General features: G+C 49.8%; 1 protein-coding gene and 1 long non-coding RNA gene across 3 annotated transcripts in view; one reads left to right on the top strand and one right to left on the bottom strand.

Moving 5' to 3' along the window:
• ANKRD46 (ankyrin repeat domain 46) overlaps nt 1-7,254 on the top strand; it is a 63,746-nt gene extending 56,492 nt beyond the window's left edge. The window contains exon 5 of the mRNA XM_058698702.1: nt 6,106-7,254. Coding sequence (XP_058554685.1) covers nt 6,106-6,244 — 139 coding nt within the window. The 3' untranslated portion in view covers nt 6,245-7,254. The remainder of the gene's footprint in view (nt 1-6,105) is intronic.
• A 2,512-nt stretch (nt 7,255-9,766) lies between these two features.
• LOC131494374 (uncharacterized) lies at nt 9,767-12,228 on the bottom strand. 2 transcript variants are annotated; one of them, XR_009253350.1, is made up of 2 exons: nt 11,982-12,228; nt 9,767-10,003 (listed from the first exon to the last, which is right to left on the bottom strand). It is a non-coding gene; the product is annotated as an uncharacterized LOC131494374 (long non-coding RNA). The 2 variants fall into 2 exon arrangements; XR_009253351.1 differs by lacking the exon at nt 9,767-10,003 and adding an exon at nt 11,698-11,734.
• Nucleotides 12,229-18,347: the final 6,119 nt, after the last annotated feature.

Raw genomic sequence — 18,347 nt, 5'->3', positions numbered from 1 at the left:
TCCATCTTTCCTTGTTTTTAATGCCTTTTCAGTTTTGAAGAGTACTGGTCAGATATTTCATGGAATGTCCATCAATTTGAGTTTATCTGAGCTTTTCTTATGATTCAGCTGGGGTGATAGGATTTGGAGGAAGAACACCCCAGAGGTGAAGTGCCCTTCACATTAGATCACATCAGGGGCACATGACAGCAACATGGCTTATCACTGGTAATGTTACCCTCATCACTTGGTTAACATGGTGTCTGTCAGGTGTCTTCCCTATAAAGTTACTCTTTTTCCCTTTCCATGCTCTACTTTCTGGAAGCCAGTCACTGAGTCCAGCCCACCCTCAGGGAAAGGGGATTTAAGTTCCAGCTCCTGGAGGGGGTGGCATCACATGTATTACTTGGAACTCTTCTCTAGGGCAGATTTCCTCTTCTTTATTTACTTGGTTGAATCATTTTTACAGAGAAAGCTTTCTTTATATTTTAATTTTTTGTTTATTTTAGAAAGAGAGAGAGAGCACAAGAGGGGGAGAGAGGCAGAGGGAGAAGGAGAGAATCTCAATCAGGCTCCATGTTCAGCCCAGAGCCCAACACGGGGCTTGATCCCACGGTCCTGGGATCATGACCTGAGCCGAAATCATGAGTCAGATGCTCAACCAACTGAGCCACCCAGGCGCTCCAAAAACCTTCTTTTTAAACGATGGGGACATAACAGCACATTTGTATGTTGGTGGAGCCAAATATTGTGAGAGTTTCTTTCATTTTTTTCAGCAAGTGTTAACAAATTTTTCATCATTAGAGTCCCCACCAGGCCTTTTCTCGTGTCATTTTAAACGTCACTTTTACCCATTATTCAGTTTCTTTAGGCCCCATTGGAAGTCAGAGGACCTGTAGAGGTCCGGGCAGAGTTTTCATAGATGGCCCAGGCATTAGGTCCGGTCATCCAGCAAACCCGTCAGTGCTTACGGAAGGATGGCCCCTTTCCCCAGCCCTCACCTTCCCGCCTTCTCCTTCCTCAGCCCACAGGATCCCAGACAGGACGGGGATTCCAGAGCTGGGGAAGAGCCCGTGCTTTCCTTGGGTAGGAAGGAGCCAGACATCTGTCATGAGGAACTGTGTAGCCGGGGCCGTCTGGCGGGGACTGTGGGAGCTGACAGTGGCTGAGGGGAGGGTTCTAGGGGAAGGAAGAAGCAGATGGAGCTGCTTGGCTCCAACTCAGAATCCAGAACAGTGGGCTCTGTTTCTTCTGTCCCCTCATTGGGAGGACAGAGCTCTGAGGACAACAACCAAGGCTCTGAGCCCTGGCAAGGAGCTCCCAGGAGAGCCAAGTCTGAGCACCCCAGGGCAGCGGGGATGAGATATGAAGGACTTTGGAAGTTCAGGTCAGAAACTCAGTGGTGGAAGAGACAGCCCAGGACAGAGAGGCCCGCGACAGGCCCTGGAAGGGACTTGGGCCACTGCCAGCCAGCTTATCAGCCCCACTTCCCCACCCCCACCCCCAATCCCTACACAGGGAGACTCTCATCTGGCCTCCAACTGGGGAACCCCAGGCCCACATGCCTGGGCCCGCAGGGTGTGGGGGTGGTGGACAGAGGAGTGGTGACAGAGGTGACCTATTCTGGGCGACAGAAATGATCTCCAGGCATGTATTTTGCAGAGGCTAGCAGTATGGTGTCTATATAGATCTATATATTTGTAGATGAATCAATCCATACCCTGCTGTGACACCAGAAGAACGGCCACCATAAAAGAAGGTGGTAAATTCCCTCTCATTCAGAGAATACCGCTGTCTTCTCAACCAGCTGCCCACGGGTTTCTCATCAAGATAGTAATTCATTGTACAAGGAAGGGAACTTACCGTGTGGAAATTCCCGCTTCCTCCGGATAACAGTATGCGCAGTGTTAACCTTGGTGAGTAAGAATCTCCCTGTCCCCCACCACCCCAAAGGCAGCTCTTCTCTGTGGAAGCCTGCAGCCACTCGAGGCCTTATCCAAACTCTCTGCACAAGTCTGAAAACTGCCCAGGACAGACCTCAGGGTGAGCTCAAAAGAACCCATAACCCCATTGGTCGAAGCAGATGTGATAATGTTCTTCTTGCCCAGCATCTCCTTCTTGTGAGGGCAGCACAAGGCTTTTCCTTTGGGGCAGCAGCTCTTCCCTGTCTGTTCATGTGCCTCCACGGGCCCAGGCCTGGCCCAGCACAGCAGCGCATTTCTCTGGCTGCAGGGATGGACACAGGCTGAGCCAGTCGGAGTCGACTTTGGCAAGCACTGCTAGACTGGGGGCCAGGGCGGAGCCTGCCCGACGACGGAGCTGATGCCGAGGCAGGAAACCTAAGGGGTGGACAGAGTCCTGACTGAATCCTCGGAGCGCTTGGCTCCAGCTGGTCTTGTCAGTTACAGACCAAGCAAATTTCTTTTTCCCTCCCTCCCTCTCCTCCTCCTCGTCTTTCTCCTCCTGCCTTTTTCTCTCTCTTCTCCCGTTTATTTTGGCTCGGTCCAGTTTGTGGTTTTTATCTCTTGCACTAAAATTGTTTCAACAAATATCCTCACGGCATCTCTCCCTCACGTGCCTGCCGGGGACACAACCACCGACCCCCACACAACCCCGGCCTCTCACCCAACAGTGTCTGAGAAAGGCTTAAGCTCTGGTTTTTCACGGGTGCCACAGGGCTACTGTGGGAACCATCCCATGGTTCCCCAAAGGGGGACAGCCCCTTTTGTCCCCTACAGCATAAATGAGAATGTATTTTTAAAACTGAATCCATGTATCTTCCTGTTAAACAAGAACTTCTTGTTTTTTAATTAGAGAAAGGGGGGATATTATTCCTAATGCACCTGCCATGAGGATTTTAGCATATTTCCTTACAAATGTTTCCCCAGTACACATTTCCTTGGGTCTAGCCCTGGTGCCTCACTGTCAGCAGCAGCAGTAGCAGCAGTCAGGTAATGTCATTAGCGTTTCTCTCTCACTGTGGTTTTTCATGGTCTCTGTTTTCAACAGCTTCCCTACTCAAAGGTCCAGTCATGAGACTGGAAAGCAAGTAACTCACCTAGAACCAGGCGAGCCCTCTTGTCTAGGAGGGAGCTGTTACTGTAATTAACCATGCTTCTACCATTTCCGGGAATCTGGCCTTCATCACCCGGAGTTTTATACTGATGCCTGGGTCGGACCCCTAGGGAGTCTGCGTCAGTAGATCTGGGGTGGGTTCCAGGAATCTGTATTTCTGAGCAGTTGCCAGATGATACCAATGGTGCAGACCTCAATACACGCAGGACTCACCTGGGAGCTAAAATGCATTTGCTATTCGGGTGGTTCGTAGACCCATTCAAGTTTGAGAGCCCTAACTTTCAATTTAATAGTCACTTACTAAACACTAATTCATGCCTCTGTGGTTTTTCAGAAGCCTACCTTTCTCTTCTTGGGGGCCAAGTTTCCGAGTGGGGTATGACCTACAGCTTCACACCTAAAGCCCCTGGGAACCCCCAATGTCACATCACCTAAAATGGGAAACGTCAGCACAAGGTTTCTTCCACTCTTGTGTTATAACCTTCCTCCAGCTGGTTACAGATTAAGGGGCAGGCTGCGGAGGATTGGAGGCTCAGTTCAGTTTCATATTTACTGAGTGTTGGGGACTGTGTCAGGGGCTACAAAAATAAATACAACATGGTTCCCATCCTCTAGGAGCTAGTGGATAATGGGGAGGTGAACATAAAATAAATAAATGCTTGTAAGCTGAGAAGCAGCAGGGTAGAGGAAGGCAGTGTTCCCTGCGAGTCCAGAGTAGGGGCACTCAGCCAGTCTTAGGGACGGGGAGGCTGAGTCGAGTAGGATTTAGCAGTTAGCCAGGTGAAGGAGCGTGGGAAAGGCATCCTCAGCATGAGGAACAGTGAAGCAAGGAAGCATGAGACATCCAGGTGCTGGCAGGTGTGGGATGGTGAGAAATGGAGCTGGGGGAGGGGAGGGGGTGTGGTGAGGTGGGCCAGGTGCAGACCACTTGAGCTGAAATGACGATTTAAATTTTTTTTTTTTTAACATTTATTTATTTTTGAGACAGAGAGAGACACAGCATGAACGGGGGAGGGGCAGAGAGAGAGGGAGACACAGAATCGGAAGCAGGCTCCAGGCTCTGAGCCGTCAGCCCAGAGCCCGACGCAGGGCTCGAACTCACGGACCGCGAGATCGTGACCTGAGCTGAAGTCGGACGCTTAACCGACTGAGCCACCCAGGCGCCCCTGAAAAGACGATTTAGAACCTCCCAGATCTCTGGTCCTCCAGCCCGCGAGCCGGACCTGGAACCAGCCTAGGACTATTGGAGGATTTTCAACCAGTCCACTAAGTGGAATGACTTGGTTTCTCTTGTTGCTTATAATCTCACCTCAAAGGCAGCAAGTTTGGTCAATAATCGCCCAAGCCTCATTGAGGCCTGCACATACCTGGCCACTGCAAGACTTTCTCAATGGCTCCTGTAGCCAGAACCACATATCTGTCTAAGGAGGAGGATAATGTGTTTAGGTCAGGTTGCTGGTAATAGGGAACCATATAGCAGTGAGTTAATTCAAATCCTGCCATATTTTCTCCAGAAAACAGTCCAGGGTTCATATGGGGGCCCTGTGGTCAAACTCAGGCACTTCTGGCATTTGAATCCATCATCCTTGACTGCCTTGCTACTCGGAGTGTGGCCTGGTGCCCAACAGTGTCAGCATCGTTGGGAACTTGTTCGAAATACAGAAAGGGGTCTGTTCCAGACCCGCTGAACCACAGTCTGCCTTATAAGCAATCCCCAAGTGACTTATTCAAATACCTGTAATTGAACAAGTTGGCCTATACTCACTGCAGCGAGGGAGACTGCACTCCTTGGGTAACTGTGGACCATCTCAGTTAAAAAGGGGTTTGAGGGCACCTGGGTGGTTCAGTCAGTTAAGCGTCCGACTTCAGCTCAGGTCATGATCTCGCGGTCCGTGAGTTCGAGCCCCGCGTCGGGCTCTGGGCTGACGGCTCAGAGCCTGGAGCCTGCTTCCGATTCTGTGTCTCCCGCTCTCTCTGACCCTCCCCCGTTCATGCTCTGTCTCTCTCTGTCTCAAAAATAAATAAACATTTAAAAAAATGTAAAAAGTAAATAAATAAAAAGGGGTTTGATACGACTGGCAGGGCTTGGGCTTTGGTTAGGTGAATTTAGGGAGAGCCCAAGAAATCAGGCATTTGTTCTGGAGTGGATGCTCTCAGGAAATGGGACAATTCTATGACTGAATATCTTCATAACTCTTACCTATAAAGAAGGTAGACCAGATACAGGTTACACATGTAATTGGTAAAGAAGCAGCCATCACTCATATTAGCAAGGAGTAGAAGGTGTTTAGTATTTTGTGGTGGTTTTTGTCTGTGCTTAAATAAAATTATGAGGCAGGCTGTTTTGACTCACCTCGTCGCAATTGCAGAGTGACCTTGACTGATGGCATTCTGTGAGATTGTTTATGTTCAATGAGAAAACATCTAGGCCAGCTTCAAACAAGATTAATGCCTAGCTGTAAGTGTCAGGCCCCTTTCCAGATGTCAGGATCTGCTTTCTCCTTTCTCACTATTTCGGACAGAGAGTCAGTGTTTTAGAGTTTGGCTTCCTTATTCAAGGTTGTCTCGTGGCCCAATATGGTTGCTGGAGCACCAGCAATCCTATTAGTGTTCCAGGGACAGGAAGCAGGGGAAGGGAGAATCAAGAGCACATTTCCCAACTCCCTGTAAGGAGCTTTTAGGAAACCCCATCCAACTCCTTCCATTTATACCTCATCGGCCATCCCTAGTTTCAAGAGCACAGGGAAATGTAGACTTTTATCTGGCTATGTTGCTGCCCCTCTCCAAATTAGGTCGTTTGGTAGGGCAGAAGGGGAAATTGGGTCTAGAATAGGCTACTGGTAGTCTCTCTCTCTCTCTCTCAGACAAGGAAGACTGGGCTTAAGAATGGGGAAATTCCGGGCCCTGGGGGGCAGCGAGATTTTATCTTCCCCTCTTTATCAGTATTTAACATTCCAACAACCAGAGCAAGCCAGTCATAGGTAAAACAGAATCAGGGTCTCTCCAGTGTCTGCAAGAAATTCTTGTTAAAGGTAGAATTTGCTTCTCAAGTCTTCCACACCACCTGCTGGGAGAGCAGGAGCGATGTGAATGTACCAGCCAGAAGAGGGGCCCCCACGGCCACGGATGGGAGAGCCGTCGGCATGAGACCCGCACCTGTGAGCAGAGTCCATCTCATCTCCTCTGTTAGAAGGCTGTATCCCAGCCCTGGGGAGATGAACAGCAGGAAGAGGGGGGAGAGAACCACTTAAAATGAGGTATGGGAGCTAATAAGACGGAGGCATCCCTTCTCTTTCCTTCCATGAACTAGCATAGCAGCTGGGAATCCCAAAGGTCACTGGCCTGTATGCACAGTAGGGTCGCACTGACACCCAGGTCACATGACTCACCCCCACCCCCCGTCACACACACAACCTCCACCTTAAGTAGACCTTCACTCCCTTCAGGGTGGCCCCAGTCATTTCCCAGAAGCTCCACAGGGACCCCCTCACACGTGCCCTTGGCTGCATGCCAGCTGTCTGCTACACTGCCTCCCTTGACACACATCAGCTGAGCACCTTCAAGCACCCAAGCCCTGTGGTAGACACCAGCGATTCAGGCATCAGTGAGATACGTCGTTATCCTGGAGAGCTGACAGCTTGTTGCAGAGGACGCACAATGATCCCCAACACATAAATCACAAATTGCGGACAAGCTGTGTTAGAGAAGAAACCCAGCGGACCAGCAGGTGATAGGGTGTTCCTTGAAAATACCCCCAAGCAGCCAGGCGTGCTCCCACTTCAGGGCACGGCTGCTGTGCTTTCTGCCAGGAACAAGTTTTCCCCTACAATCCCCATGACTCACTCCCTCGCTTCCTTCAGGTCTTTGTTCAAATGTCACCTTCTCAAATGCTGCCTTCCCCGATGCCCACCCCCATCCTCTGCTCTCCCCAGTTCCTGGCCTCACTCTGTTTTCTCCACTAACACTTCAACACTTTGTTCCACAAGATCCAGGGGTTTTGTCTGTTTGGCCTCCGTCACCAGTGTCTCCAAATATATGCGATCGGCCTTCAGTGAATGTGTGTTGAGTGAATGAATGAGTGAAAAGCTAGCACAAGAACCGGGCATCCGGGGAGGGCCCCTCGTGCCCTGCTGACCAGGAAGCTGATGAAGCACGAGAGAAGGTGATTTATGTTTTATCACTAGTCCTCTGGCTATTTGAGGCAGAATGGCTTGGAAAGAACTGAGTGTGGAAGAGGGGAGGGGGACAAGGTAGAAGGCCACTGCAGTGGCCGAGGCAGGGAGATCAGGGGGACGGGGCGCTGGAGGAGAGTGGGCGGTGGGGAGCCGCTTGGGAGGTGGAGCAGAGAAGACTTGGACTTGCACACCTGGGCTCTGGAGCCATGGTCTCTGCGGCTTGAGTTGGGGCAGATGGGAGGACGAAGGAGTACGGGGCAAGTCAAGCGGCCCTCTCTCCAACTCTGCCCCATCGTGGACCCCTGGAGCCCCGAAGCAGCTTGCAGAGAGTCTCAGCGCGGCTGCAAGGGTGTGCCACCCGGGAAGGGATGTGGCCCCGCCCAGTTGGGCCTTGACCCCTGCCGAGTCCCTGGGGAGACTGGGACTTGCCGGTTACACGAAGAGCAAGGGGTGTGCCCACCCCCGCCTCTGGGAAACTTGTGCTCAAGCCCTGCTGGGGTGCGTCGGGATGGGAGGGGAACAGACCTGCCCTTTCCCACCCTCTCTCCTCTGCAGCACCCACTGCTCCAACCTGACCTACCTGGCTCAGCTGACTAAAGTGTCCACAGGGGTGAGATGCAAGTAATTAACTAACAGAAGCTCTGAAGCTCCCCAGATAATGATCGGCCCCGCAGACACCCGTGTCAAACCCTATCCATAGAGTTGGAAGGAGGAGGAGGGTCAGGCTCCCCAGAATCCTGAACCCAGCAGGTGACAGACACCCAAAGTCCAGTCCAGCACCCTTCTCCAAGGGCTCTGTCCCCACTTCCAAGGCTACCAAGAGTGGCCCCTGACGAGCCCATGGGCCACCAAACCACGTCCGGTCTCTTCGAGGTTTGCACCTTCTCAGTGTCCCCCACTTGCCCTCCTGTCCCCACCTTCCCATTCCCCAGACACACTCTGATCCCATCCCCACTCTTCCTCCTCCACGAAGTCACCCCTGGCTGCCTCGCCGTCTTTGTGTTTCTTTCCTGGGTTCTTTATCGTCTGCATCCTTATTTCGGCACTTGGGGCTGTTGTGTTTCATCTGCTGGCTTTTTTTTTTTTTTTTTTTAATTTTATTTATTTTTGGGACAGAGAGAGACAGAGCATGAACGGGGGAGGGGCAGAGAGAGAGGGAGACACAGAATCGGAAACAGGCTCCAGGCTCCGAGCCATCAGCCCAGAGCCCGACGCGGGGCTCGAACTCACGGACCGCGAGATCGTGACCTGGCTGAAGTCGGACGCTTAACCGACTGCGCCACCCAGGCGCCCCATCTGCTGGCTTTTTAATTCCTATAGGCTGAAGGGTACGTTTTACATGCCCACAGAGTGGTGGTGGTGAGAGCACAGAACTACAGCAGACCGAAGGTGCGTTCCGGTCCCACCCGCTACTGTGTGACCTTGGGCAAGGAACTTCTCTGTGCCTCGTTGATAAAGAGGCTACTCATGCCCACTTGAGAGGTTCCTGGAAGAATTAAATGGAACGCTCTTTGCAAAGAACCCAGCCTGGTGTCTTGTGCTCAGTAGGGACTCCACACATGCCAGCTATTATTCCAGTATGACAAATCTCCATATCTGACATTGCACCAGGCATTCAGTAGGAGCCCAGTAAGTGCTCAGTGGCTACATGTGCTCAAGCTCTGTCTTTAGTTGCTTCACATGGGTTATACATCAGAACATTTGTTTCCATTTCTCTACAGACTCGGATCAACACTGCAGGACTCCAAAAGCACAAGGCTGATCTCTCATTTCCTTAGAGCCTGAGCCAGCAAAGAGACAACAGGTCAAGTTCACAGATAAGTGTAGAAATTGACCTTGGACCCCTCTCAAGGGGCAGAGAGAAACTCTCACAAAAATGTTTGCTATTCCTCCCATCCTTTTCCTCACAGACATCCCCAAAGCAAGAGCAGTCTCTGGGGAACCCTCTCCTTCAAAGACAGATCCCATGTGACCTGTTGCAGTGACTGAGGCTCTATCGAAGACTGGTGTGGTCACCATGACCCCTCCCTTATTGACCTTCAGGCCTCCAGGTCCTGGACCCAACCATTTTACATACATACGTCTCCTGTCATCGTCACAAAAACCTCATTCTACAGGTGAGGAGACTGAGGATTGGCAAGGTTAAGAAACTTGCTCAAGGTCACACAGCTGGTGAGTAGCAGAACCAAGATGTCCACTCAGTTTGACCTCTACCAGTCCATGCTCCTGCCTCTGGGCCACTCCCTTTTGAAGTGAGGCAGTCACTGGCCTAGAATCTGGGCCAAGTGATAGACCCTCCTGCTGGAACCTCAGTCTCATCCCTTCCTAGACAGAGGGAGGAACGGCCACCCTCCCACTGCCCAGGTGAGGGCTTTTGGATGGGGGCAGGAAGAGAGTAAAGGGTAAAAAAAAAAAAAAAACTCATTTATGGCTAACCAGATTTCTGTCTTGCAGCAATTTATATCCATTTCCCCTAATTTAGGCAACTCTGAATATGAGAAAAGCATTCAGCCGTTTGAAGAATGCTATTCAACTCATGACAAAGAACAATTCTTTTGAATCTGTGAGAATTTTCTGGAAGTCACATGTCATTTTCACTTTCACCTATTAAAATTGAAGCTTACATTCAGCTTTTTAAAAAACTCCTCAGTTTGTAGAGGCAGCCAGCAGCCAGTGGCGCAGGCCGGGTCTCGGGCCCTTGCCAGAGGTCGTCACTCTCTGGAAGCACCGACCAGCTCAGCAGACCACAGCCTTGGGCTCAGACATGAACTGACCTTGAAAGAAAGAAAGACCTGCACAAAGATCATAATGAACCAACAGAAAATATTCAACATCCGTCATTATCTCCACTTACGTGGGGCTTGGGAGCGGGATGTGGCACATTCCAAGAGCTGCTTTAGGGAAAACCAAGCCACGAGGAGATGGCATTCCTGGGCTGGACGGGAGCCTGAGGCCTGGATGGGGCCTGCTTTCTGCACATCTGCTTCCCTCATAAGGGATCCCTGACTCCCAGGCTCTGCCAGGCGGAAAGCAAACCAGCCCTGGGTTAGGGGCCAGAGCAAGGACTTACCTGGAAGAGACATCTGCTAAGCAATTTGACCAAATGCAAACGCTGCTAGTTTAATGATCATAATTTCCTACAGCAGGTTCCCCCAGCACCTCCGCTATCGTGTTAGTGGAATCATTTTTCAATTTACTAGGTACAGAGGAGACCCAGTGCACAGGGCCAGGCCAAGGGTGTGTGTGCGTGTGCGTGTGTGTGTGTGTGTGTGTGTGTGAAAAATGCCTGAGTTTTTCAGGAGTGAGGATATTTGCATAACACAGATATCTTTGCAGATACCAGACAAACAGGAAGTTTCAGAACTGATGCCATTTCCTTTCGCTGTGAATCAGCAGCCTCTCTCTTCTCACACAGAAATGGTGAAAATCACAGGGTCCAGCCCTGGAACATGAAGTGTGAGAGAAGAGCACGAAAGCATCAGAAGTCACCTTCTCTGGTGGGGTGCTTCCCTGGGCACCCACCTGCACTCCTCAGGCCATCCCCTTCCAGCTACCCAGCTTCCTGGAGCGCTTCAAGATATGTTTGGATGCCCACCCTAAACACATTAGCAAAACAGTCTTCATCCACACAACCTATGTTATACCAGTGCTTGGGATGGGGCCCAACCGGCTCTAGGGGGACCTCCCTCGTCCTTGTTCCCAGCCCCAGGACTGTATCCCAGAGGAGCTCTGTGAAGTAACACACTCTGGATGTGGCACCAGAAAACCTGGGCTCAGATCCCTGCTCCAACCAGAGAGGGGCCCTGGGCAAGCCACTTTCCCCTACGAGCCTCAGTTTCCCTATCAGTTACGTGGGACTGATAGTGGCTCCCTGCACGTTTGGGGCTAATAATACAAGTGCAAGGCAAGAAGAATAAGGCGGCAAATAAAAGCACAGGATTTGGAGTCGGATATCTGAGTGCAAAACCCAGCTCCAGTGTGTACTAGGCCGTGATGCTTAGGGCAAATTGCCTAACTTTGCCAAATGTTAATTTGCCCAGTTATAAAATGGAGGTAACGACAGTCTGTTGAGAGGATTCAGAGATATGACCACCTTGCACGGAGCAGAGTCTGGCTCACAGGAAATTCTCAACAACACGAACCAGTTTTCCTGCTGCCCCGGCCCCCCTCGCCTCTCCCCGGCAGCACTCCTCCTTCCTCCAGCGCCTCCAGGTGCTGTAAGATCCCGGAGGTGGAGACCACTGCATGCCTCGCTGGTGAGGGTCCAGCACCTGGCTTAGCCCATAATCAATCAGCTGAATGAATGAATGGATGCTCCTGGTGCGTAGCAGGTGCTGAGGAAATCTATCTGTATAAAATAAATTTATACCAAAGCCACAGACCAACTCCCGCCCTCTCCGTTTTTGAAATTCCTAAAAGGGAGGCAGTAGAGAACAGTGATGACAAACATCCGGGGCTTAGACAGCAGTCAGGTCTGGCGTGTCCTTTAATTTTCCGCTGTGAGCCTAATTAGGAGGTAGAGGAATGTGTCAGGTAAGTCCCAGCTTCACGACCCGGGAAGATGATTCTAAAACTTGACTTTCTTTTCAAGATTACAGGCCTTGCGTCTGGTATCCCTCTTGCCCCATTTCTCTTGGTTTCCTCCTTAGGTCTAATGGCCTTTTCTTGTTGAAGAGCTGGTGCCTCTGAAGTCCAGCCAGCTCCCCGTCCCCAGCCTCATGGAGGACAGCGAGCCACACCCCACTGACTTACCAGCCTGCAGGGGTGCAGGGGTGCGACAGGCTGGTGTCTGCAGGAGGACAGCATGCTCACCCCAACATTTGCTCTGGGGCACGGCCGTTCAGCTCTCGCCTCGTGCCCTCTGTGCCAGGATAGTGCTCACTGGCCACTCCTCCGAGAGTGAGTCCAGGATGCCGCGGACGCACAGCCTGAGTGCCCAGGTCTGGAGTCAGACAACCTGGCTTTGCACACAGACTCTGCGTGGACAAGCCGTCTGATCTGCTACCTCTCTCAACCTCAGTTTCCTAATCTGTACAACGGAGACCAGTGCTAGAGCACTGGGTGATGCAACATTTAATAGCTAGCTTTGGCGCCAACCTATTAAGTGAATCCCAGCCAGTACCAGGTTATACCTGCTAAATATTAGCTCTGCTCATTTCTACTGCAGAGGTGGGTATGGCTCCAGGCACGCTGTAAACACTCTAAGCACTAGCCACTACTTTGACTACTTTTAAGCTTTGCTCGTGTCACGTAGTTCCCAGTGGAGGGACGTTCAGAGGTGGGATGGCCCTGGAGAGGCCTGGTCTTTGCCATCTCCCAGGTTGACTAAGGCCCTCCTGCCTTCCATTGCTCGCCAGAACCTTACGGGACTGCTGGGGATGGGACAGGACCTTGGGATGTTGTCTGCCTAATGTGAGTCATGGTGCCTCCCCATGGTGCTCATGGCAGGAGTTCTTTTCCCCATGAACACTCTTTGCGAATCTTTATTACAGCAACAAAAGAGCCAAATAGCTGGTGGTCCAGTCCCGGGATGAGCACTGCATGTCGTATGTAAGCCAATCGGACAATAAATTATATTCATAAAAAAACATTTATGGTATAAGCCAAGCCAGTGTGTGGCTAACCTATCACACGCTGGGGTCCCTCGCCCTGTCTTGGAAGGAAAAAATCCAGAGACGTGCCACTACATAGGCTCTGTGTCAGAAGCCAGAGTCCCTTTTCCTCATGTTTTGGACCAGTTTTTAAAAAGGAGTTCCCAGGACATTAGGAGCATGGAGGCAGCCCTCCCCCACAGCAGGAGTTGAAGCTCAGGCATCCCCAGGTCTGCTTCCTGTGCCCCAATAATACAAAGGGAGAAACATCAAGGACGCTGGGCCCAGCTGGCCAGAGTCTAGAGGTCATGTCTGTCCCCAGGGAGAGCCCGCTGGAGTCCATGTCTGCTAAGGGCCAGGATAGCCGCTCACTCACGCTGGAGGCCTGTGACCCCCTGCCTGGGCTCTGATGGCCTGCTGGGCCCCCGCTGTGAGGAGTAAAAGTGGCCATCGATGTCCTGCAGACCCGGCAGTCCCACCATGGAATGGGCTGCTTGTCTATGAGGTCCTCTCCTGTCAGCTCCTAAAAAATGGTCTTGTTGGAGGAGCGTGGAAGCTGGCCAGGGAGGGAGCTGACCGCACCTCAGAGCAGTGACTCTAGAAATGTCGCCTAGGTGATGGTTGCCCATCAAAGCCAGATAACAATGCAAACCCAAATGGGATTTTCTGGTAACTGTTTTATCAGCAGACTTTTTTTTTTTTTTTTTTTTTAGAACTGCAACCTTTGTGAATAGGACTCCCAGGGAGAGTTTACCATGGGTTTTTCGAGCAACTGTATCTATCCTTTGCTATGTCATGACTATGAACAATATAACATAACATTGTAATCATAGAGCTACCATTTCCTGTCTGTAAACTATGCTTCTATCCTGAGCAGGTATTTATACATGTTCTCTCCTTGTAGCTATTCCTTGCCAAACACCCATGAGAAAGGAGTTATAGTAACAATTCTTCTTCTTCTTATACTTTTCATTCTAGTTTTGTGTCATTATTAATAAAAAATTTCATTAATAAATGTAATAAATCAAGAAAATAATTAAATAAATATTTATTAAATAAATAGAATTTATTTAATCAATAAATTAATACAATAAATTGTATTAATAAATGTTGTAATAAATACAACATTCATTAAGCTTTTTCAACATGCCGGGCATTGTGGTCATTGTCTTATAACTGACATCTCACTCGTTCCCTCCAGAGCCACATAAAGTATGTACAATTATTACCCATTTCATGGATGAGTAAGAGGAGACCTGGGACTCCAGCCCAGACCTGCTGCCCCTGGAGCCTGTGAACTTCCAGCTGCCCAGCCCACCTCCCTTCTCAGCCCTGCTTGTCCTTCCTCCTCTCTGGCCAGCAGAGGCAAGGGCTACAGGGCTGCATAACCCACGCCCAGAGTGTGGGCAGCTGAAACAGCCAGACTCCAGAATGCAGCAGACCTGACTTTCCCAGCAGTCGGCGAAGACCAGTGGTAACTCTCCTGTTAGCACAAACAAGCTAGTCCAAATGACTTCTGAAGCTGCCAGGGCAATTCTGGATTGGCCACTCAGACTAACTGGATTTAGACTGTGGGGTTTGACATTCGAGCACAGAGGATGGAATAACATCAGCTGAAAGTACAGAGTTCCCATATACTCCCCCTGTCCCCAGCACCTTGCGTTAGCACAATACATTTGTCACACACAATGAACCGACCATTATTAACTACAGTCCCCAGTGTGCACTAAGGTTCACTCTTGGTGTACATTCTGTGAGTTCTGACCAATGTATAAAGACATGTGTCCACCTATACAGCATCCCACAGACTAGTTCCACTGCCCTAAAATTCCTCTGTGCTCTGTCTACTCGTCCCTCCCTCCTCTCTAACCCTTCACTGCCCAGCTCCTGCCCCAACCCCTGGCAGCCACTGATTTTTTTACTGCCTCCATAGTTTTTACCTTTGCTAGAATGTCACATAGTTGGAATTATGCATGTATGTAGCCTTTCCAGACTGGCTTCTTTCACTTAGTAATATGCATGTAAGTTTCCTCACATCTTTTTATGGCTACATAGCTCATTTCTTTTCATTGCCAAATACTATTCCACCGGCTGGATATACCACAGTTTATCCGTTCACCTGTTGAAGGACATCCTGGCTGCTTCCTGGTTTGGGCAATTATGAGTAAAGTCGCCATAAACATCCACAGCCAGGTTTTTGTACGAAGTCTTCAAGGAGTGCAATTGCTGGGTTGCATGGTAAGAGTATGTTGAGCTTTACAAATAATATTTTAAGCTTAATTTTTCTTCGGATGTTTTGTGTTTTAATGTGAGCGCTTAAGTTGTCCTGGGGATTTGCAGCTCTCCCAACAAGAGCAAGAGACCTCCCGAGTGCAAAGATCTAACAGTCTAGCCTCACCTCCTGTCCCCATCCCTCCCTTAGCCTCTCCATCACCGCCCCCCCCAACTTGGGGAAGAGGGGGTGCACAGGACATCTCTGCTGTCAGACCCACCAGGCTGAAATTCCATGCAAAAGGCCTGGTTCACACCTTCTCTGGGGTAAGGAAGTAATTGTATGGCTTTTTACAAGCATGCAAGTTAAAATTCAGTTCCTGTTGAGTGCACAAAGATGCCGTTCATATCAAGCTAAATCATTTAGAATGTCGACAGAATTTAAAAGTAAAATTGTGGACTCATTCTGGAATATAATCGAACTCACTGTACACACATTACAAGATTCTTGAATTTTAATATATTTCATTTCTTTCTCTACCTCAATGCTCCTTTTCTCACTGAATTGCTCCTTCCTCTTCTTGACATACCTATCTCTGCTTTGGAAAATCACACTCATACTTTATTAGCTCAACAGGGCAAGAGGCTGGCCTTATTTCTCTTTGTAACACCTAAGCAAATATTTATTGAATGAATATTTCAGAGAAAAGTATCGTGGTTTTTTTTCCCTCCAGTTTGGAAGTGTCTTTCCACTGAGTCAATCTTCACAAATGTGTACCCGTGAGCATGGTTGGAATGCCATTAACAGAGTGATTTAACGTGTGTTGAAATGTACTGTTTACTTCCTAGGGTTATAGAGTCTTGGAGGAGATAATCAAGGGCTTGAGTTCAACCTCAAGAGCGTGTCAAGGGTGTGTCACTGGAGTCGTGAGTACCCGCATCTCAGGCCTTTTTCACAAGTTCCTAGATAAGCCCCTTGCTGCTGCTCTCAGGGGCCTTTACACACAGTCCCTTGAGGCCTCATTGAGGCCAGCTGCTCCTGATCCCACTAAGGATCTCTGCATTGGTGCCTTTCAGGGACCAATTCATAGAGGAGCCCCTGGTGCCTTGGGCCACTACAGCTGCACTTCTCTGTAACCCATCAGCTCCTCCCTGGGTTTGCATTCAGACCAAGCTCCTCAGAGGAAGCCTGCAGTGTTGGATTTCTTTGGCTGGTTTATTTGACTAACCTCTGGTTCCTTCCACTGAAGAAATGGACCCTAATTTCCAGAGAGCATTTTGAAATGACCGTCACACTTAAAGTCTCTCCTCCAATTGTCTCAGGCATGGCCCAGGAAGAGCCCTGAGACTCTCCCACCTCTGGAAAGGGTCAGCCCCCACCACACTCCATGCCTTGCTCGAGGGTCTTCTTTTTAAATTACATTTTTTATTGTTTATTTTTGAGAGAGAAAGAGACAGAATGTGAGTGGGGGAGGGGCAGAGAGAGGGAGACACAGAATTCGAAGCAGGCTCCAGGCTCTGAGCTGTCAACACAGAGCCCAATGCAGGGTTTGAACTCACGAACCGTGAGATCATGACCTGAGCCCAAGTCAGACGTTTAACCAACTGAGCCACCCAGACACCCCAACGGTCTTATTTCTCATGTCCCGGGGTCTTGACCATCAGCTCCAGAGTCCTCTACATGTATTCTCCAGAAACCCTAGGAGTGAGCTCTCATGGAAAGCAAAGTTTCTGTGGCCTCCTTCCCATTCCAGAATTCCTGTGGTGGGTATGCTGAATTGGCCCTGTTTTAGTGAGGGCAGGCTAAACCACCATAACAACCAGACCCCAAAATGCATCGACTCAAATACATTAGAAGTGTATCTCTAGATCATGTAACATTCCAGGATGGATATTCCAGGTCAGCATGTAGCTCTATGCTGCAGGGTGATTCAGGGACCCAAGCTCCTTCTAGTTGTGGCCTCATCATCCCCCAAGGACTTTGAACAAGTGGAAGGGGAACAAGAACATAAAGGAAGCATGCTGCTGTCTCAAACGTTCCTCACACTCCATTGGCTGGAAGTCAGTTGGCCAGTCTTCAGCCACTCTTACCTTCAAGAGTGGGGCAACATTGCCTAGCTCTCACCCAGCAAGAAGGGGAGACTGGTTTTAGTGGGAAGCCCAAAGCCTCTGCTGCAGACCCCGTCTTCTTCCCAAGTCTGCCCTCCCTTGCCTTCCTGTTCTCACCCCGTTTGTCACATTTGTAATGTGATGTGTTGAGAATTTATAACTCAGGAACTAATACAATCAAGAGGCAGCCACCTACTGCTTCTAAGGGCCAGATAATCGAATCTGCTCACTAAGGTTTCATCATCACAGTCTTAGCAACATGCACCATATCCCAGCACTGGTCTCCATTAGCGTTCTTTGAGTTTTTATTTTGTTTATTTTAAAATTTATTGTCCATGCTGTTATTCATTATCCCCAGGCCTCACTGATGTGTACCAGCTCCAAGGGAAATAAAAACCAAACATTAGCAAACATCATCTCTGAGCACAAATACATTGCAGAGCTTTGTGCTCAGTATCAGTCTTGTGATATTAATCTTCAGATAATTTCTTAGGATCCCACTCAGATGCATTGGCTTTAATATTGTTAATGGAAAACAGGACCAGGCTTGGGGTTACAGACCTTGACACGAGGGTCCTGTAACCTCCACCCTCACCCGAGATGAGGCTGGTTCCTCCCACCTATCAAGGAACAAAAGAAGTCAAGTTGATTTAGGAAAGCATCAGACATTTATTGGAGGCCCTGTGGAATAATGTGAACTTTTGGCTTGGAGATGGGGGAGGGGCCAAGGGGGAAGGGAAGTTCAAATGTGGCGTCTTCAGAAACTGTATAGTGGTCCATGGGGATTTGTCTAGCTTATGGTGAGAGGCGTCCCAATTTTTTTATCACCTCAGTTTCCCATCTCTCTTCCTAATTGTTCACTGTGAGTGCCTCCCAGCCAGGATCTGCTTTCCACTGATAATCTATGGACTGACCTCAGCTTGTCCTGACACCCTCCCTCACTGTCTCATGGTTTAAGATCTGGCTGGTACTCTTTGGCGGTGACTTTGGTAAGCCCCCCCCCCCCCCATTTCTCGGTTCAGCCCTCTCCACCTTGACAGTTAGTCTCCTGCCTGAATCTCTGCCCACAATTCCAGGTGAGAACCTCCCACTACTGCCCCTCCCCAGGTTGGCCCTCACGGGAGCCCGGGCCTCACCGTATCCGAGACCCCAGCATGTGGACACTTTTAGGTGCCATCCTCCTCCTCCTTGGCCCCTACTTCCGTCT

Source organism: Neofelis nebulosa, chromosome 14 (genome assembly GCF_028018385.1).
Source record: "Neofelis nebulosa isolate mNeoNeb1 chromosome 14, mNeoNeb1.pri, whole genome shotgun sequence".
NCBI classification, from domain to species: Eukaryota; Metazoa; Chordata; class Mammalia; order Carnivora; family Felidae; genus Neofelis; species Neofelis nebulosa.
The sequence above is the reverse complement of the archived record's forward strand: the minus strand, read 5'-3'. Positions and strand labels throughout refer to the sequence as shown.